This window comes from Clinocottus analis, unplaced genomic scaffold (genome assembly GCF_023055335.1).
Source record: "Clinocottus analis isolate CAN_PGR_092001 unplaced genomic scaffold, fCliAna1.0.p SCAF_1, whole genome shotgun sequence".
Lineage (NCBI taxonomy): Eukaryota > Metazoa > Chordata > Actinopteri > Perciformes > Cottidae > Clinocottus > Clinocottus analis.
The window spans coordinates 4747984-4770356 of record NW_027175820.1 but is presented as its reverse complement, the minus strand read 5'-3'; the positions used below and the strand labels follow the sequence as shown (position 1 = coordinate 4770356).

General features: G+C 41.9%; 1 protein-coding gene across 1 annotated transcript in view; it reads left to right on the top strand.

The window, feature by feature from the left end:
* Positions 1–205: 205 nt before the first annotated feature.
* The window catches only part of kcnq1.1 (potassium voltage-gated channel, KQT-like subfamily, member 1.1), a 41503-nt gene continuing 19335 nt past the window's right edge, over positions 206–22373 (top strand). Inside the window, exons 1-6 of the mRNA XM_068577172.1 lie at positions 206–772; positions 7650–7740; positions 15018–15144; positions 15700–15778; positions 16670–16766; positions 21898–22038. Coding sequence (XP_068433273.1) covers positions 435–772; positions 7650–7740; positions 15018–15144; positions 15700–15778; positions 16670–16766; positions 21898–22038 — 873 coding nt within the window. The 5' untranslated portion in view covers positions 206–434. The remainder of the gene's footprint in view (positions 773–7649; positions 7741–15017; positions 15145–15699; positions 15779–16669; positions 16767–21897; positions 22039–22373) is intronic.

Below are 22373 nucleotides of genomic sequence, written 5' to 3'. Positions count from 1 at the left end.
GGATGGAGTTCATCAGCTGCAGATTGCTTTCGAGCAGTTTTGCTAAAACAATAAAATCTCTGAACAGCTGGCGATATGGCGCACCGCCTGGCGCCCCTCAGCTCCCCAGGCTGATAAGTGCTCTGACGGAGGCAGGGGTGTATTCACTCAGGGCTGAGGCTCGCCATAACTTCAACAACCAAGAGAGCCGTGAAGTTAAATGAAGGCAACGCCGCCCTGGTGATCTAGAGCATTAATAACTCCGTTTATCTCACAGCTTTATGCGCCCTGGTGAGATCAGGCGCACAGCAGAAGGTGACCGCACATGGGCGCACACTTGTCCGTTTGAGTCCGTGACCGAAAGAAAGAACAACTGTGGAAGGAAGAGGAGAAAAAAACAAAAAAAAAGAAAAGAAAAAGTTAACCCAGCGCCAGGAGAATAACGGGAAACTGCAATGTCTTCCTCGCGGAGGTGTTCTGTGGCGCGAGGGAAGAGACCACCCAATTTGGAGCTGTCGGAAACCATATTTTGTGCACCTGAACCAGGAATCCCCGCGGGCAGCAACGACATGTTTTCTGAGAGAGACACAATGCCACAGGACGGCAACACTTCCATAAACGTACCAGCTGTTCATCTCCACCCGTACCTATCGCATCCCCGGATGTCTGTGCGGATGTCGGTGTACAGCACCGGGCTCCGGCCGGTCCTCACGCGCGCCTACATCCAAGGACGCGTGTACAACTTCCTGGAAAGGCCGTCTGGCTGGAAATGCTTCGTGTATCACTTCTCAGTGTGAGTGTTGTTCTTTTTTTTTTTTAAATATATTGCCATAATCATCCATTTCCTTGGGGTATTCAAGGGTGTAATTGCAACTCTGAGATCCTAATTAAACAGGGAGTTAATTGCGCATGCACTCATGGAAGCCCTCGCGCCAAAGAATTGTTAATCCTGTGAATTTAAGAAAGATGCTGCACGGATATCACAGAAGGACGGGAGGTCCCTGCAGGAATATTATAAGGATATGTAAGTCTAGCAGATTAAAAAATATCACATCATTCATCACAGACAAGAGAAAGTACGTCCTCATAGGAGTACTAAAGGGTTATTATTAAGATCTTTCATTTGTGAGATTTGTTTTTCCTCAGCACGTCTGAACAGTTTGAGTCCAACAACACAGAGGGCGTTTGCTTTCAGTGAAGGCTTTCTAACCTGACACAGGACGTTTAAGCATTTGTTTTCCTTCCTTGACAGTGTGACAGGTGTGTGACAATATACCCGGTTTAAAGCTCTCAGGCCTCAAAGGTCATTTTTAGTCGACTTCCTGGATTTGACATCATTTCTTGAATTCACCTTTTAAGGCACTTTCATATAAGATACATACCCATATTTTACGTCATGAATTGCAGAACAATCTCAGCTATCTTTATAATGAGGCAACATTGTCATAAGGCAAAAGTCTAAGGACAAAATATGACTCTACAGCTGAAAAATGGAATCTCAATTTTTGGAAATTCTTCATATCTCTTATGAAAACGTAACTTTACTCATGTGGTTGGACTGTTTTGGTGATGGAAATTGGTTTACCAAAGGTTTAGGTTCACAAAAGCAGAGACATATATGAAACGGTATCTACAAGTAAATAAATGTGTAAAACTAAACTTTTTATTAGCGTTTTTTCTTGTGGAATGAACTATGAATAATACAGCTATGATGAACATAGATCCTGGTGTAATCCAGTGTGGGATGGATGGTACCTGCCACAGCTGCAATCTCATGTCACATCATGGTTCACCGCTCAGCAATGACAACGTGTCAGCTTTTGTCACGTAGCCTGAAAAACGAGGCGTTACTGGTGATAAACGTCTCTTTACGCGCTGGTGTCACAGCAGAGGATACATTTCACGGCGCTTTTCTTTCGCGACATCACCCACATCCGGGAAACTTTGGCGGTCCAGGATGATCCAAAATGGGCCGTTCAGCCAGAGGTCTAGGAATGTGGGATATGATCCTCTGGCTCACCACCATGTGTGCAGTGTCTGTCCCCACTTGCTGGCCCTGATAACAGGCAGCTAAACTTGGCGTGTGTGTGTGTGTGTGTGTCTGTGTGTGTGTGTGTGTGTGTGTGTGTTCTGTGGAGGAGGTAGCAGCCCCTGTCCGACGCTGCCACCCTGTGACCCCGCAGTGTTCGGAGGGGACGCACGGGAACGTGGCCAGTCGGAGCAGGTTAGAGTCTCGGTGACTCAGAGGGCAGCACAATAACAATAACAGCAGTGTGCAATAAAAGGGGGCGCTATAGTGGCTTGTTGATGCGTCAACATTTCAAATATTGTACTTATATTATTAGACTGGGGCGCAAACCAGCAACACCAGGCGCCTTGACCTTCCTGTCATGGCTCCGGCTGCACAAAATGACAAGTGATGCCACAAAGTGCAACTTGAAGTACAAAATCAATATGTTTTCCAAAAGCCACAGTGTCAGTGGCACATTTCGCTTCTTCATTCGGCTGGTGGAAATTCGTACACTTTCAGCCCGGGCAGTTTGTTTGTTTGCTGCAGCTTGGCTCCATCCGGGCGCCGGACCTGTTTGTGCCGGCTTTTGAAACTTCTGGTTTCGTAATTGGAAGCAAATCTGCAACGCGCTCGGCCCGCGAAGAGGATGACGGGACGGTTCCTCCGTCTGTAGTAACTATCCAGCAGGATGGTCGAATCCAGGCAGTACAAAACACATGACCTTTGAAAGCGGCACTTTGTTTCAAGTTAGTTTGAGGAACTTTTAACTGGTTACGCAACAGTCTCAATCCAATACTCCGCCTCTTATGATCGACATAAATAAACGAGAGGAATCGTGAGTGCACATACAACGTTTTCTCAGGCGCGGATCGCAGAGAGAATTGGAAACTTTGTGGAGCTAAAGATGAGAAGCCCGCATGAAGAATAAAAGATCAAAACGATTCCCCGTGAATCATGCAGGTTCGCCAGAAACTCCTTCGGCTCAGCCTCCAGCGGCGCCGCCGACTGACCCAGATCCGGCTCCGCTGCCGCCTTCGACCCGCAGTCGGCGGACCGGCAGGAGGTGAAAAACTTCAACGCCTGGCAGCAGCTGCTCCTCCTCCAACGAGGAGGAGCAGAGCCAACACCACGCTGCCGGAGGCCCCTGGCTGTGACGCTGGGCCCGCTAGGCGGGGGGGGGGGGGAGACTAGAACCAGGACTGTCAGACCCTGCTGCAGTAAAATTAGGTTTAATAAAGGGAATCTGCTACTCGGAAACAACACCCCTTTTGTCCACAGGGGCCGCGACAAATCCAATCAAAAAAAAAGTTCATGGAGGTAGCTTTAAAAATACACGCGTCTCTGAGGTGTCAGGAAGCGGCGTACTTTCATGAGACGACATCTGGTCGGTTACTTTGAGAGTATATGAGAGTAATTTAGACGTAATTTAGACATCACTCAACACAAGCAGCGGCTGTTGTTAAGACGTCAAAGCATCCAGCAGCTTCTTTGGGTTCAGTTGGGTTCCTTGTTTTTCAAATGTTTTAGTGGGAGAACAGCAGCGCAGAACAAGCACGGCCTTATCACTGACCCACAATGCCCACGTCAGAGTGACCCGTGTCCTTATCAGACGTACCCTTGTGTGCGCGTGTGTTTGCGTATGTCAATGTCTGTGTGTGTGTGTCTTTCATTGGGGTAAAAGGAAGGCAACCGTTTATACCACAGGAAGTAAACACGGTATAATTTTAGCTTTGAGCAATTAATAAAGTGTATCTCTTTCCCCCGCTGGGTGTCTGTCTGCAGCGTGCTGCAGTCTAACAGCCTCTTGGTTTGGAGCAGCGTGGATCCATCCCACATGCTGGTTATAGATGAGTCGATCAGGAGTGTTAGGAGAAAACAAAAATCAAAAAGTGTTGGTTTTTTTTTTTATACAGACTCCATTAAACTGAACCAGATGTATCTGTCAAACAGCAGCCAGCTGAAGGAAGAACAATCTGACACTATTTCTTGAATGATTTAACAAACCAGCAAACAGTTGTTGTTCTTTTTTCTTTTTTACTCAAGCTGCTTGTATTCCATCCTGTAATTTAGGAACTGGGGGGAAAAGGCATCTTTTTTTTATGTTCTTCCCTTTTCCGAAACACAAGTGCTTCCATTTCTAACGGAGCACATCGGCAAGGTGGCTTTTATCGCTCTGGCTATTTCATTTACCGAATAAGAGCCAAAGTCAAAGGTGTCGGACCGGGCCTTAAATCCTCATCTTTAATTCACTGCGTTCATCTGAACCTCTGTCCTGTGTTGCATTGTTGTCGGTTGAGTTTTAGTTTGGTCTTCGCTACAAATCAACAATGACGCAAACGAAGTATGATTGTCGGTCCGAACGGGACGCTTGATGCTAACAGCCAGTGACACGGCCAGCGGAGTGGAGTCACTGCTAACCCTCGTACTTCTGTCCCCGGCTTCGTCTCTACACTCGCTTGCACAGCAGACCGCGAGGGAATCTGCCCATCAATAATGGATGGGAGCAATGATTTGAGCTTTTTTGTTTAGAGTTCAGCGGTGCCTGTGGAGCCCAGCCAGTGTATTATTTTGTCTGTTGCTCCACCAAGCCCACTGGAGGAAGAGGAAGCGAAATATGACGGTGCAGTTAAGTGGAGAGACGGACTGACGACTCAGATCGTCTCAGACGGATCCAAAGCGAGGCAGAAGTGTGTGCCCCGCATGCTGAGCGTGTACGCTCGCTGGCATTTCAAACGCTCTGAAAAATAATTCAGGCAGAGCTTTACCGACAAATTACAGCCATTAGCATACCGGAGTGTTTGGCTCGGAAAGTTTGATGTTCATTTGTGTTTCTTTTGATCCCCTTTTCAGCCGCCTCTGTCACGTAGTGAACATAAGATCGTGTAAATTGCACGGCGTCCTAATGATGCGAGCAATTTTGTTCATGCCCAATGTTCCCATCTCTCCTTAATGGACAAATTGGCTCCCATTTAGTTGCTGTATTGTGAGCTTCTTCGGTGTCTTTCAGACAGAAGCAGCTGCTTTGTTCGCTGTGTTACACACCAGTTCATCTTGCCTGAGCAGGTCTCTCCTCTGTCTTTTATCTGTGTTGACGTGTGGCGTGCACGGTCAAGCCCGCGTGTAGGGTTGTGTGTGTGTGTGTGTGTAGGTGTGAGTGTGTGTATGTGTGTATATGTGTGTTACTTTAAAGTCGGGTATTTGGATTCCTGGCCAGTCTACAATAAACTCAGGCTGTAGCATGCAGTGATAAGAGCCTCCATGGTGCAAACATTGACTGGAGACTCCCTCGACACATAGTTTCCATCAAGTGTGCTCACGTAGGAACAAGACCGTGATCCTCCAGGCGTTTTTTGAAACTTTACAAGAGTTTCAAACATTTTTGAGAGGACAGTCGAGCAACACTTTGCGGTATGCCAGTTCCATATTGGGTGTCTTCCATGCCCCTGTGCATGCTGTTCTCTTACACTGTTTGTAAAGTAATGATAGTATCACATCCAACAATATCAATTCATGCAAAATCCTGGTAATCTTGAACCAGGAAGTATGAAACAGGACTTACTCTACTTAGTCGACTGGATTTATTTGTCACGTGACTCCCACACGTTAGTAACCCAACTTTTTCTTAATTTAACCCAAAATATGATTGTTTCCAAAAACCAACAACTAAATTGTTTCTTGTAAAGACAGAAGTTTATTTTACAAAAACCGTCTGCATGTAACTAGCGGAAATTGTGTTGCTGGACTTGCACAAAAAAATTAGGAATACCATTTTGTAAGATCTTATATTGATATCCGTTGCATGATACGTTGCACAGTAACACTTGCCAGTGGAACGGCATTGTCCTTTGTCCCTCTTTGCTTGTTATTTATCTTATTTCCTAATCATTTGGATTGTGTGCCTTTATGAAAAAAACTCTTGTCACATGCATCACGTTTTGAAATGAACACTGGTGGCGTAGTTACATCCAAGCAGAGAGCCAACTTTCCATGTTTTTTTACCCCCCAATTGGGCCAATCAGGGATCATCGTTCTGTCAGCTGACTGGCAAACAGCTTCAGATGGTGTCATTTGAATCCATTCAGAAGTTTCGCCGCCACATCCCCTGCCAGCGTAAATGGAAAGTTAATCAGTTTGCCCTTTGCCCCGACGCCAACCGTCTCACAAAGTCTAGTGCACATTCATTATTAATTCCCTGAGATAGCTTGCTCACCGACAAACATAATGAAAAAGAGGTGAAACACAATCCCTGACTCCGACTCGGAGAGCGAAGACGATATGCAGGGGCCAAAGTCAAAACAGGAGCTGAGGCCGTTGGCGGCTCCGCGGGCTAAAGCACGTATTAGATCAGATATTCCTTCAGTAGGAACGAGGTTATGAGATCGAGGAGGGCTCATCACCTATATTGCAGCCAGCCCTGCTTTCCCATCACCCTCCACTACCGTCAAATCACACAGGGGCTCTGACTTATATGAACAGCAGTGAAAAATAACCACTGCAGTTTATGTGGTGTTACAAAGACGCTATAAGTAGGTCTTTGTGATAAAAGTAGCTCTTTAAAGAAACAGATTCCTAAGATGTGTTCTGGTGGAAAGTGCAAGAGTCAGTAACTGAAGGCCACAGAACAAAGTGTCAGTTCTTTTTTTGGGTGTCACAGCATCTTGAAGTCTGATCTCAGAGAAATACAATATATTTATCTTAAGTAGGTTGAGGAGTTAAAGACGTCTCATTGTTGCTGCAGTCAAAATACTTGTGACCTTGAGGGGGGAAGTAAGGAGAATGTTAAGGAGCAATTCAGTGTTTGTTGACTGCTGTGTGTGTGTGTGTGCGCACAAACCAGTGTGCTCATTATTTGACAAGTTTATCATGCGCTTTGCATTCATATGGAGGAGTTCAAAAGGTTCACAGTATTTCCTCCAGAGAGCTGTCCTTGAATGTTTGCTCAGAAATCAGTCCGATACTTTTCATGACAAAAATATAAAGTAATGTTTTGCTGTCTTGAAATTTAAATTTCTTGATTTTTTTTTTCTCCAAGTTGTTTAGAAGCTCAGACTGGAATCCGACACCAATGTTGACTGAAGTTTTGCTGCTTAAATCAAAGGCTGAAATGTTGACATGAGTATTAGGTTGAAAGGGTATTGAGGAGATTTGTGTTCTCTATGTAAAGTCAAACGAGAGCGGGATTGGACGTTTCTGTCCAATTGGATTGTGGAATCCTAACAAAGGTAAATAAGAGCAGCCACCAACACAACACATACAATACAATACAATAAGTGTCATAACACAACAATTATGACACTTAAAAGTTACCACAAGGAACATTTTCCTCTACGTAATGCCTCTATATGACCTCCACGAGTGAGCGAGCCCATCAGCAAGAAGAGAGGCTATTTCTATAAAGTTGTGTTTAATGCCTGGGGTCGGACTTCATTCAAACATCTGACGTAATCATGCAGGTGCACCTGCAAACTCCTTCACTTCAGACTCCAGCAGGGGGACTTCAACCTGCAGTAAAATGAGAGCTTTTCTCGAGGGGCCCTGGTGCTCAGGAACCACTCACACTTTTGTCCACAGGAAACGGCAAAATCAGAACAAAATGAAAGTTCCTCGTTAACTTCCACTTTAATCCTGACTAACGTCTGATCTGCTCTGTGTCCTCCAGGTTTCTCATCGTTCTGGCCTGTCTCATCCTTAGCGTTCTGTCTACTATCGACCAGTACCAGGCCCTGGCTCACACAACACTCTTCTGGGTGGTGAGTGTTGAATTTGATTCAATTAAAAAAATTAATCCTGGGATTAAGCACTAAAACATAGGTTTCGTCTCCAGTTTGTCTCATTGCACGATTGGATCTACCTCCAGCGGACGTTTTAATTAGAAGCTAAAGATTGATTAAATCCCAATTAGACCATCCTGACCCTCTTAGCGGAGAGCAGTGTTTGGAATTAAATGGGTTTAGCTTTTGCTGTCGGGATTGTGGGCTGAAAACCAGGCGACAACATCCGGCTTTCAAAAAATATTTTTGATCTTTTCTTTTTCTTTCATAATGGCCATCAGGGGTCAACTCCTCTGCTCGCTAAAATAAGTCTGATGTGTTACCTTCATGGTCTTAATCACTAGTTTTAAGTCTCCGTCTCTACAGCATGATGTTCATTTAGTAAATGATGGTCCTAAAATCAAGGTTCAATGTTCATTTGCCATTTGTGCATAGACCAATAGTCCATTGGAATTATTGTGCAGGGAGTCAACAGTTTAGGAAATAAAATAGCACACTAAACAGACGAAAATAGACAAAACATACAGTTGTATATGTACAAGAAAGATATTAGATACAGTTTTAAAAAAGGTTAAATATCAGTAATACATAGGCTCGTCCTGAGTGCTGCTCCTGGATTGTGAAAAGAGGGGAAAGAGGAGAGTTTTATGGGACTATTGCACCTTTATCAGATGGTATGTATGGAACATGCTCACACATATAAAAATACATCGCATACTGCACACATGATAAGTGAGGTAAGTTAGGTAGGTTTGGTTGTTGTTACTACACCATGAGGCAGGGTATGCTTCAGTGCTTCAGAGCTTGTGATTGACCGGTCGCTACACGGCGTTGTCTGGTCTGGAAAGCGTCGGTGTTTTTCCGCTTTCGAACTTCAACCCTTTCGCATTGTGTTTCAGTTCGTGCCAGTGAACTGTAACAGTTCTCGGTCAACCAAAAATGTATTTTTCAACATAGTGCCACCATCTTGTGTTACAATTGGTTGCAAAAAAAAACAACGGAGATGGCGACGGCCAAAATGCACAACGTTAGGCTTCACAAACTTCAGTCCTCAAACCAACTGCGTGACCTCACAGTGATCATGGCCACTACTACATACGGTCTGTGCACAAAACTAGAGACTCTAAAGCGCTGATCCTAGCAGAAAGTGTCTTTGTGAAATGAATTAAGTGGTGCTGACACGCTTTGTGATGCAGTGATTATTGATGGGCTCTATAGCTCTCCTGGTCCCAAACAAACAGGACAATTAGTTTACTTCATTCAAGAGACGTATTTGTATGCTGCTCTCTCACAACTGCAGTCTGCAGATCCGTGCCGCATCTCTGTTGTGGGGCAGTTTCCACTTCAGCAGACCAGAGTTATATAAAGTCGGACAGAGTGACTCAATATCATCGTTTTTTAAATGTTTTCGGACTCTCCAGGTCTCAAGATATATTCCGATGTGAAGTCATGTAATGTGAAGCAATCAAAGATTGAAATCTGGATGTAATCCTTGCAACAACTAGGGAGGGTTAAAAAAAAGAGAAAGACTTGCTTGAACACCAGCTTTGAGACTTGCTGGTACACTTCCATAGAGATTAAATGGATTAGTGTAGCACTTAGATGGACACAACATTTTGTACATCCCTGCGCGTTAAACTGCCTCACATTGTGGCGCGTTAAACATACATCTGCTCATATGCAACAAATAAAAGTGATGATACCAAGCGCATCCCTCACTTTCATGCAAATCTTCACGCGCACAATCAGTTTCTATTGTCGGTAGCTTCGCGATGCTCCGAAGAAGCGAGTGAAGCGCCGGGAAAAGAGGAGACAAAGAAGACAGCCAGGACTGTTAATAATGCAGCTTTCAGAACACTCAAAGAAATCCACCAATCAGCTGTGTAGAATAGATATTTTACGAGGTTGCATGCATTCCTTTGAGACCTTTAGGATGTGCAGGATGTGTTTGGGCAAGAAACACTTTGAGTGTAAACAAACGCTGTTTCCAGGAGAACTCCTCGGTGTGTTTAGTGATCCAGTTCAATGGTCCCTGAACCACATGCATCTGACAGATTCTGTACTCGGAGAGTGATTGCGACTTGAAACAATCTATAATCTAAATGCTTCCTTGTAAATGCACTGTTTGCGTGAGATGCAGCCTGTAGTCTTTTGTCCCCCCGCGGCATCCTGATCTGATCTTTGCTTTGACTTTCACCATCTGCTCAGCACTTCTGTTTTTTTTTCTCCGTTTTTTTCGTTTTGTCGGCTGGCATTCAGGCAAACAGGCCCGATTCGGATGTTCTCATCGCTGTGTTCCCTTTGCCAGCTGCATCCTCATTGATAAATGAAGAATCTTAACGATGCTCATGCAACGATGCAGTCGATATGCGTTGAGTCATCACATAGTGCTTTGAAATGACATAAGTTGGTTAACCTGGAGCAAAGGATGAATAAGAGCAACACAGTTTCTTCCCGACGCTGCAACAATCAACACTGTGGTTGGGAGGATGTTGGGAGAAACAACAAATATCAAACTTCAGTTTTTGTTGTGGGAAAAGCAATTTCATGTGTTGATCGACCTAACTGCCACCTGACAGAGAAAACAATTTCGGGACACTTTGAGTTGGACTACATAGACCTATTTTCCCCCACCCACTGCAAATAATTTTGGGGCGTCCCGCTGGCCTAAGAGGGCAACAGCTCCTCCTCTATATTCAATAGTAAATAGAGAAAACTTAACCCTGAGACACCAGCTGCTCAGTGGGCGATGCGTGAGTCACTCGAGCAACGACAAAGAAAACCTTTAAGAAAAGGATAAAAAAGGGCTTGAGGATTTTCTCATAAGAGGCCCGGAGCGTGCCGCGTGTGACAAGTTCACCTTGGCCTGGGGATAATGGGATGAAATCGTCACGGTGCTTCATGAGCCGGCACATCTCACACCCTACAAGTCCATTGTTGAATCCAAAGAGGCTTCTGTGTACGAATCACACCTGTAATTTTGAAAAAAAAAGTGTGATATTTGTTGATAAACACCACAAAATATCACATTTTATGGCACATTGTTGTCCTGCCTCAAATTCCCCCATGAGATATTTAATCCTCTTATTCTTCTCTTCAACACAGATAATGAATAATTAATATTAATCATGCTCCTAAACCTACCAAAATCTCAAACATTAATCTTTTCCATCCTCCGTCCCAAAGGGATACCTTTATTGTACTTTCTGCTTTCGAGTTCAAAGATTTGCTGTGACCCTGGCACTCTAGCCTTCTCTCCTCCCCCACCACAGAAGCAGCTTCTTTGTCTTATCGCTTTCTTCCTGCACACTCAAGGTTAACAGAGACCACGCTGTTCTTTACTTGGAGATGCAGCACCAGCTGATAGTGTTTGTAGCAGTGTGTTTGGCCAGATGCTCGGCGGTTTGCCCAAAAACATCCACATTCCCAAAAGGTCTCGTTTGTTTGGTTTCTTTGAATCCCGGGTAAAAAAAAAAAAAATGAGTGTAAACTTTGAAAAAAAGTATTGTTACTTTTTATTTTGTTCTGGAAACAAATCCTGGTAACACAAACTGTTTTAGTTGCAATTTCACAGGAACAGAACACCAAGCAACTCACTATGAATGCAAATGGCTTTATTATTGTCAAATGGTAGGTGAACAAGGGTTGTGGGCGGAGGAATGACAAAGGTCGAGGATGAAGGGAGGGATGAAATGAAGGTCGATTGGGGATTGATGATGGGTTTAGGCCGAAACATGTTGTGGATTGGAGTGGATCTCAGCGTGGAGACAATAACTCGACGAGGATTTTTTCTTATTGTGCCCCTTGAGGTTCCTATAACGAGAGATGAGGAGGTGAGGAAGGATTTGAGGGCTGAGGCATGAGACAAGAAACAAGAGATATGGAAGAGAAAGAGGTTTGGTCGAAGTAAATAGGTGAGAATGAGTCTTGGTGTTTGTTCCTTAAGTTATAATGATTTATAATGAAGTTTTAAACCTCTAAACGAAGGAACATAGCTGTAAACTGGAAACCCAGACTGAGCCTAATGAAGAGAGATCACATGCTGCTGCCGAATGATGCAATAATGTCCGTGTAGCTAGCTAGCTAGCTAGTTAATTCCACCATGCTTTACCGGTTACAGAAAATGTATTCAATAAAGTTGTCACTCACCTGCTGACAGCAATGAGCTTTCCGACACTGTGACGACGAGCGTGTCTCGACCTCAGCTAACTAATGCTAATGCTTTGACTCGCTGTGACTCTGTTTTAGTTCATACAGAAGTTAGCACGCTAGAGTGGTCCCAACGGCAACGGTACTCATAAAAATGGCCACCGCTCTGACCGTCCCGCTCCGCTGATTCATGTGGAAATGTCATTTCTACTCCAATATGTTTTCTCCGGCCCCTCTTCCTTGTGGTACTTGTTCCCGTCGTCGGTTGGGTTTGGGTTTTTGATGTAGACACGAGGAGTGAGATTAGTTAGGTATGGGGTAAAAATATCTGTGTTAGCAGTCTGTGTCATATCTTCCCTAAGGTAGATGATGTCTTTTTGGAGTGTGTGTATTTTTCAAAGTGACATTTTTCTGATTATTGAGATTTTGGAATAATAGGCTGTGCGGAGTATAGTTTGGACTAGGTCCCATTTGGGTTCCCCGGTCGGGTCTCATATCTTCTCAGAACCGAGTGAATCCTTAATTAAGGATCCGCTGTTTTCATCAGCGGGCAGATGGTATCTACTTTCTCGTCATGCTGTAGATGTTAAAAGCTTTTCATTATTCTGAGCACTTTTAGAATTTCTCTTTCATGTTGGCTTAAAGGTTTTTTTTCGGTTAGTTGTCGAACCAGCTGTTGAGGACACGATCTCTACTGCACGCAGGTTCACTGTCTTGATTGTTCTGGAGTTTTCTTTTGGATCCCATGGGCTTCTGTTTCGGAGGGGAAGCATTACATTGTCAAGCTCTACATTTTGAACAAACACAGACAATGTGTGTTGTACAGTGAAAATCTCTGTAACAAGCCAGTAAGTGGACTCAAGAGTCAACCGATGTTTTTAAGGTCAGAATTTGTTCGGCTCCAATAAAAACAATGGTTTTAATTCTCCTCTATATCTGTTTCTGCACACATCCTGTTTGTTAATGTATTGCTCTGTTTGAATGGACAATTTGTTTTTCAACCTTGAAGTAGAAATCCTCTGAGAATAAATTAAGGACTACAAAGTTTTACATATTCTCTTTCAAGAACACAATTCATCATATTATGAATGCATTTTGTTGTTGCTGTTTCGTATTCAGAGAAGTTCTGAGCTTTGGCTCTGATGAAGAACAAAAAAAAAACACCGCCAATAATTCCAAGCTGAAAATGTCACCTGCTGTGCAACATGAAATACATCCTCCAGTTTATTCCTTCTATCATTCACTGCAAAGTGATCATGTCGCCATTAAAAATCTATAAAATGGTGCTGAGTCACCTTTCAGGCGGCATCTTCAAGCGACAACGGAGGTGATTTCATTCGCATTCACACTGCAGTTCATTAATTTCCACGTGTTGGTGTAATTGTGTGCTGTAATTGATTTTCTTCTAATCTATTTGTCCTCGAGAGGCACTGGATGAATTGAAATGGAGCAACTTTAATTGAGAAGCCTTAATTGTACGAGCTTCATGTTTAGCGTTGGACACACGCTGTTATGGCTTGTTTCAGTTTATTGTCATGCGAATGAAAAGTAATGAGAACAAGAAAGAGAAAGAAAAGAAGGGAGTAATTCAGATGTGGCTCGATAAGTATCAGAGCTGCCATCAGCCCGTTAGCTTAGCTTAGCTTAGCACGAAGAGTAGAAACAGGGGGAAATAGCTAATGTTTCTGTCTGAATGTGACAAAATCCGCCTCCAGCACCTCTGAAAGTCAATAATTTACAATCTTTTCTGTAAAAAAAACATTCTCACGAACTAAATACTGACACCTTCTCAGAGCCTCAGTGTCTGATACCGATGCACTTGTAACTAACTCCACTGTACACCCATTATCGAACTCTATGGAGAAAGCAAAGGGCTCGTTTCCAGTCGTTGTGTGAAGCGAAAACAGCTAGCATGATGGCCGTAGCTTTCTATTTACTGTCAAGATGTCATTCTTTAGCTCTAACTTTCAGCCTGGAGCGCCAGCTAAGCGGGTACACGGGGGTCGTCTTTCAAATGCAAGGTCAGCGAATCAATCCCCGGCTCAGCATGTCGGAGGAGTCCCTTAGCGACACAAGTTGTTTCCCAAGAGGTTCACAGCATCCTTTAAATGCTTTGGATGGGTTCAGGAGAGGTCAAACTTAAGCATGTATGTGCGTGTATGTGAGGATTGGTTATGGGGAAAGTCAAGATCCACTGCTATTGTAGGGTTGACTTTCTCAAAATATTCACACAATGAGATCTTTGATAAGTAATCATCAGTCATGTGGGTGTGATGACTGTGTGGGCAAATTACAGAACAGAAAAATGACCTCACTTTTCTGTGATACAGCTGTTGGATAAAAAACGTATTCACGCTTAATCAGTTACTGTTTCACTGATATATTCAGACTTCTCATCTTACGGTCTCTGTTTATTCTTACACACAAGCTTGGCATGTCTCCTGGTAGCCATGAGACAGGGGAATCTGTATGTCTCTGTCTGAAAGAACGTGCAATTCCATTGTTATCACATCACGCTAAGGCCAATCTAAAGACGTAATGGGGGGATGAAGCCATGAAGATGCCATGGTGGCCTCGGTGTATTGATAACCATAAGCTATTTAAGAAGCTAGTGCTTCACTCATTCGGCGATATATATTACCTTGCCACATCTGTATATATAAGGCTATTTTCTAGAAGTTTAAACAAGTTTTTTTTCCCCAAAATGTTGAACTATTCCTTAAACTAAACACATTGGATTTCTCAAAAATAGATAACTGTTATCAAACTGTTTGTCAAGGTGACAAAATTGCTTTTCTGTTCTGCTATCAGGTCCGAGCACATGCAGCAGCGGAAATAGAGAATGAGTCAATGGAGTGGTACAAATTAAACAGCGACAAATGGTGCAGCGTCCGATTGAGAATCAATAATCCTTAATGAATTACATGAAGAGGTTGCCCTTGAAAAAAAAGAGGAAGTTGTGCAACCATCACGTCGCCAATGTCAGTTTTTGAAAGTACACTTTTTTTCCTGAAGTTTGAGCAGCTGTTCAGGTGTTGCATTCAATAACATGCAACAACACCCGATGTCCTTCTAGCTCATTTGTCTCTCCCTCATTTCTCTGGCAGGAGATCGTCCTTGTGGTGTTCTTCGGTGTGGAATATTTTGTCCGCCTTTGGTCAGCCGGCTGCCGCAGTAAATATGTTGGCATCTGTGGCAGACTGCGCTTTGCCAGGAAGCCAATATCTATTATAGGTGGGAACACAACCCCCATACACACACACACACACACACACACACACACACACACACACACACACACACACACACACACACACAGCTCTTTACACACACAAACGGACGTGTCGCTCCTCACCCACAAACACTATTCAAACAATATCTGTAATACATCCGCAGCTGCATCCCCAAATGATGCCTCAGACAAATTCAGCATGAAATTAAAACTGTCAGTGCAATATTTCTTTCCACCTTCATCTTTTTATTCTTAAAATTGGACCCTCCAGATGATTTTTTTTTTTTTTAAAATACGCAGAAATGACTATTAGCATTACCATTATTTGTAACTCCTTTTACCTCAATGGAGAATCATTTTTGAATGAAAACCAATCATCGTTTCCTAATAGAGCACGTTTCATCCACGCTCTTGTTTTTTTTTTTTTTTTTTTACTTTTCCAAACCTCACATGGGGGACAACTCGGTTCTAGTAATGCTGAACTTCCGCATATTAAACAACATCTGCGTGTTTATATCATATTTAAACTTACAGCCCCCCGTTCTCCGTCAATGCAGATCTGATTGTGGTTGTTGCCTCAATAATTGTGCTGTCGGTGGGCTCCAAAGGTCAGGTCTTCGCCACCTCCGCTGTAAGGTAAGAGACAGTGATGCGGCCAAATGTTTGTGGACACTTTGGCTCGGTTGCATCCAGAAGGATTAATATGATCCAAGATTAATTAGAGTTTAGCCGAACTGGGTTTAAATGGATTAAATCCAGATTTAAAATTAAGCAGAACTCTGTTGCACATCAAAAAGTGTGTTTTGTACATCCAAGTTCAAACTAAAATGAAATACTTGAATCAATTTGTAGAAGCTCGCTAACACAAACAGAAGTAAAGGAATATATAAAGACGTCAAAAGATTGTTCTCTAACTAGATCACTAAAGATTAGTTTAGTTAGCGTAACATAACAGAGAGGCTCTAATCTCTCCTCGTTTCAGGAAAACCTAGTTGATGAATTAATGGAGCAACGTGGCCAAATAATAGAAGATAAAAAGCGGACAGCAGGAAACACTTTTTTCCGGTCTTCCTGTTCGGCTTCCTTACAGATTCTTGCTGAACTTGCTGCTTTTCTTCAAGGAACTTGATTATTTTTGCTTCATGCTTTTTCAGAAGTTAAACCTCCTCGAGTGTAAATTGAAAAGAAACACCGGATCACTTTAAATTGGTCTCCGTTTCATAATCTAGGAGTACAACTTAAATTGCTTTAAATTAATCAGAGCATGTAACGTTGTTTTAGACAAAAGTATGAATACTTTGTTAATAATGCCTCCCTCCCGCCACTCTAATGTGTGTACATATTGTTGGTCTGAACATAACATCTGCGTCTAATGGTATGTTTTGTTGTTTTGTTTGCCGCCATTAGGGTTGTGTTTATGCCTTGCATATCTATGAAAAGCGCTTTGCAAACCCTGATTATAAAAGTGCTGTATAAATAAAGTCATTATTATTATAAACACCTTCGTGGTATTTTGGTATTTCCCAGAGGTATTCGCTTCCTGCAGATCCTGCGAATGCTCCATGTGGACCGGCAGGGAGGCACCTGGCGTCTCCTCGGCTCCGTCGTCTTCATCCATCGGCAGGTACTCGAGCTTTGATTGACGATGTCAGATAGTGGGGGAGGAGGGACGGGAAGGGAGGGTCGGGAGGGGGGGATACATGTACATACAATAGGACTCATCTGTCACCATGGATACTGGTAGAAATCTTTGCAAATGGATAACGTCCTACAAGCAAAATCATAGTATGCAATAAAATTGATGCTCCATTGACTCATGACTCATGGAAAGGTGCATATGGGTATAATGCTGCACAAAAAAGAAACCAACAGTCCAACAGCACGAAGCTCATCCCGATATGTTGTTATGGTAAAGGAAAAAGATATATACTGTATACATTTTAAAATATTATACTGTCAACTTAAAGGACTTGTGAGCTACGTAACATCAAGTTGTAAATTCCCCCATTTTTACTCTGGATATATATATATATATATATAGATATATATATATATATATATATATATATATATATATATGTATATATATATATATATATATATATATATATATATATATATATATATATATATATACACACACACACACACACACACAACAATTTTACATTGGAAGGCAATGCTGTTGACCGTTGCCGGTATTCTCTGCTGGCCTCACATCACATTACCAGCCGGCTCTTGTTTGCAGTGGATGCAACATGAGACATGGTAAATAGATCGAGATGTCACGGTTACTTTTATTTTTTACATTTATCCAACTGAACTTCCTCTGACATTGGACTGAGAGGAAAGACAGTGAAGCAATATGCAGGAATGTAATTGTCTTCTCGTTTCTGAGAATCAGCTGGTGAACCATTCAGATCTATCGAGCCTCGGGTCGAGAACCTGTGGTTTAGACTTTTGTTCATGACCAAAATACTACAAAGATTTTAAATTCATAGGACGTTTCCTCCATTATCCACGCCAGCTTTGTTTTCATTCTCTCAGGGATGAGCGGATAACAAGGAAGCGCTGTAGACTCGCTGTAGACTCTTAAGGGTTGAAGTTGCCAGTGACTTCAGACTCGCTGCTTCCGGATGGACCGTAATATGGTGCATTTAATGGATTATGATTATATCAGGATAATCTCATTGAGATTTTAAATCTCTTTTGCAAGAGAGTCTTCGTCAAGATGACGACGTATACAAAAAAAAAGATGTATCATACAAATTAGAGTTAGGAAAAGTAAATTTAATGCTGAAATCTGGTTCCTATGCTTACATTCATTTCAAATTTCTCTTAAGCACTCACCAAGTTTAGGGATCCCGAAACTTTTCAAGCCAAAGATTGAATATTCAAGATGTTATTACTGTCATGTGCACAGATAACAGTTATTTTATACACTATAAAGATAATTTTGCTCGGTCCTCCTAACACAGAATTACAATAAACTTAAGCTTAAAGATAAATAAATAAAAAACAAGGCACAAAAATGAGATAATAATATTGCTATGAAAAATATGACGATAATAATAACAATAATAATAATAATAATATGTATAACAATAATTCTAATAATAATAACAATAGTATTGCTCATTGTATCATTATACACTATGCATTGCTACAACATTGCTACAAGTGTGGTCATGGCCCACGATGGAGGAGTGACGAACATCTTCCATCTTTAAAAAGTGGAGACGCAGGTCGGCCAGAATGAGGCTCACTTTGGGATGAGCTCGCTCATAATTAGTCCCGACTAGGATCTAAAGGCATCAGATGCCGTCATGTGACGGAAGCCTCTCTGTCAACACCACGGCTGAATATATTTCTCTGCCAGTCTCTTACCTCTTCGCGTGGAGCTGCAGCCCTTCGGCGTTAACAGCTGGAGTTTTTTTTTTATTTTTAAAGTCAATGGAGTTTCAGTCACTTCAATCAGCATCCAGTTCCCGTGTTATCGGATCATTCAGACACACGCCGAGCAGCATTCTGGTGCTCGTGGCTTGTAAACACAATTTGCACAGTTGCTCCTTGAGTGCACGCTGGCAGACTGAAGCACGTGTTTCTGGAACGTGTTCGCCGGGTCACGACCGAAGCAGCGTGTTTACCGAACCGCTAGTCGTGACGAAGATGTACGCGAATGCTTTCAACCCTAGAACACTAACGTTATAAATAGTAACACCGTCACTAACGTTTGGTGTGTTTTACCCGATATAATGTACCTAATAAAAACACTTCTCATCAAAATATATTAAAATACAACAATTCAAGGCAAGTTGAAGTACTCTTCTTTTATTTAATCCTATAGAACTTCTAAAAAAAGCTCAAATTTAGGTGAAAACTTAGAGAATTGTCAAAAAAACATGATTAAAAATATAAATAAAGGAGCTATGAACGAGTTATTTGGTCCACATGTTCGTGGGACATGTGAGTCTTGTCCTGTGAAGAAAAACTCTCCCCTCAATGTTAAAACATCGAAATTCCTTCTATCATGAACGTCAAGTAAAAATCATCGAAACACCGTTAAATAAGCAGGGAGACACGCCCACCTTCAATAAGACACGCCCACCTTGAATAACGTCAGGGACCAGCATGAAGCTACACGAAGACCCACGCCACTCAGACAAAAGTAACACAACGAAAATAACACAACCACAATCACATGCGAGGATAGATTTATGTGATTCTTAGCCATCGACCAGGTGTTTTTTTTTAATTTTTAATTTTTCTTACAATAACGCTGCTCCTGGAATAAAAATCAGAAAGTGACAGTTTTGGGCCGAGACACAAATTTCAAAGTTCACTCATCGTGAATTCGGGGCCGATTTAATGCAGTGAGTGCAGCCAGCGCTCCGAGTGGTTAAACACAGTTGAAATGACGTACAGGTGAGCGCAGGGAGAGCGCTCCCTTGAAGAGCTCTTTCAGAAAGCTGTAGTCCAATTTCAGTCGGACGGGATGAGAGCGAAGCCCAATTAGACCTCCTGACAAATCACACGGCTCCTTATTGAATCTGCAATGAGATGCTTCGTAGATATTTTAAACACACCGGGAGAGATCAGCTGTCTGGGTTTCACACTAATTTATAATGATTTAGTGCCCATCTGAATTCCACCGGTACCGCTCCAGTGATTACTACGGAACAAGCTCCCAGATTAAACTTGTGGTTTCTCCATGAAGCTTGATAAAAACAATATTTTGTGTGTTCTTATGAGGCACATCAGTTCCAACATTAGGACTGAATTTTGAGTTGTGTCTAATTTTGACAGCTTTTAGATTTTTTTTATTTTTTTTAGTCCAGTTTCTGTTTTGGTCATATTTAGTCAATTTCATCTTCTTCTTTTTTTTATGGCTGTGGAACTCGAGGCATTTTAGTCCTGAAAATGAAAATGATGTGAACGTTTAAATGGAGAACAACTGGCACTGAAAATTAGCTACAAAATGATGAAGAATGCAGCTTTGCAGGGAGAGAGTCTGATCTGGTTAATTTAAGCCAAACATCCGGGCATGAAACATGTTCTGATTTGCATTTTAATATTAAACAAACATCATTCAGCAAATGAGGCCCCGGGTGAATGGAGCATATGCTCTTTACAATAGACACTAATTGACCCTTTGCTAAGTCCCGCCTCCGGCTGCTCCTCCGTTAATCTGTCAGAGCTCTGTTACCATGGTGACCACGCTGCCACTAACTGCATCCCCTGAATACATATTATATATTATTATTTTATATATTTTTTCAGTGTAAAAATAAAAAGTGATTTAAGAGAGAAGCAGACAGGAGGATCTACAGGATGCGTTTGAAGGATATATTCAGTGTGTCAAGGAGTGAAAGTAGGTTAAAAAAAAAAAGATAAAGATAGAAGCTACAGCTACAGATCACTGTCTTTTTTTATTTTCCAAATATTAGATCATATTTATCTCATGGGTTGCAGTTCGTGACAGTGTGGGCTCCACGTTAGCGCTGACATCAGGGGGCGGGGCTTAGCAAAGGGTCAATGATCCTCGACAACATCTCTCTGATTGTAAAAGTGCTAATCTGTCTCTAGAATGGAGGCCTCAGTGGTGTTGTACTAGACCATGCTATGGACTGTGGTTCATAATTATATGTACACTACCAAATAGAGTACGTTCAGCAGGCATGAGGCCATTCAAACCTATTCAATGTATGCCGCAACTATGTTATGCTGGCTTTAGTATAGATAGCCACAAATCCCATGAAAAGACCAAAATCTACACTGAATTGATCACTCGTGTTGTCTGGGGAGCCTAAGCCTGACATGACTTACTCCCTCGTGCCCGAGAGCTCCATTGCTGTCAAAAGCATAAAGACACATCAATGAGCCACACGGGTACAATGGCTGACATATATCTTCATCACCACGAGCCACTGTCGTTTATTTTGAGCCAATCCCTCTTGCTTACATAGATGTTTACTAACACCTTAAGTAGGTTTCATTTGTGGCTGAATATTTTTAATAAAAGCTAATTAATGCATTTATGTACGAATGTTTCAAAAGCATTTGTGACAAACTACAATGCCTAGCCAAGAGTCTTTATATATATATATATATATATATATATATATATATATATATATATATATATATATATATATATATATATATGTATATGAAGATATACTTGGCTAGGCATTGTAGTTATCTATATATATCTATCTATATATATGTATAATATTATGACTAATTTTTAAAGATTCATGTCTTCTGAAAGAGCAAATGGACTGTGGACCACAGTATTAAGAAATGGACTAAAGTATTGTTGGTTTTGGCATTTGGGATTTGTTGACTAATATATATATATGTATATATATATATATATATATATATATATATATATATATATATATATATATATATATATATATATATATATATATATATATATTTAGGAAGAACATCATTACCCAACTGATAAGCAACAGCTTGAAGTGTAAATTCACTTTTATTTCACCACCAAGCCAGTCGAGACAGCAGACTACTCCGAAAATAAAATGTAATCATCACATTCACAGCACATTTACATGAATATTCAAATTCATATGTCACACTAATACCAAACACAGCCACTCCAGACATGTAGCCGGCATAACTGATACAATGTGTACATATATCTTTTAATGGTATTTGCTCTTTGAAATGATCCCCCTGTTGTTGATGTTGTTGACTGAGTTTGAGGTATGTCATGCGTATTTCAGGAGCTGATCACTACCTTATACATTGGCTTTCTGAGCCTGATCTTCTCCTCGTACTTTGTCTACCTGGCAGAGAAAGACGCAATAGACGACGACGGCTACACCGAGTTTGAAAACTATGCCGATGCCCTGTGGTGGGGAGTGGTAAGGATCTGTTTGTGTGTGTGCGTGTGTGTGTGTGTGTGTGTGTGTGTGTGTGTGTGTGTGTGTGTGTGTGTGTGTGTGTGTGTGTGTGTGTGCGTGTAAGATGGTTGTGAGAGACGAAATAAAGTTAAAAGTGAGTTTTTTCAGCTCATTCTCATTTCCAGGTTGTCACGCCCCTTTAGCGTGATACGCCTATTTAGCGTGTCACGCCCCTTTAGTGTGTCACGCCTCTTTAGTGTGTCAAGCCTCTTTAGAGGGTCTCATCTCTTTAGCGTGTCACACCCTTTAGCATGTGTCACACCCCTTTAGCGTGTGTCACGCCGATTTAGTGTGTC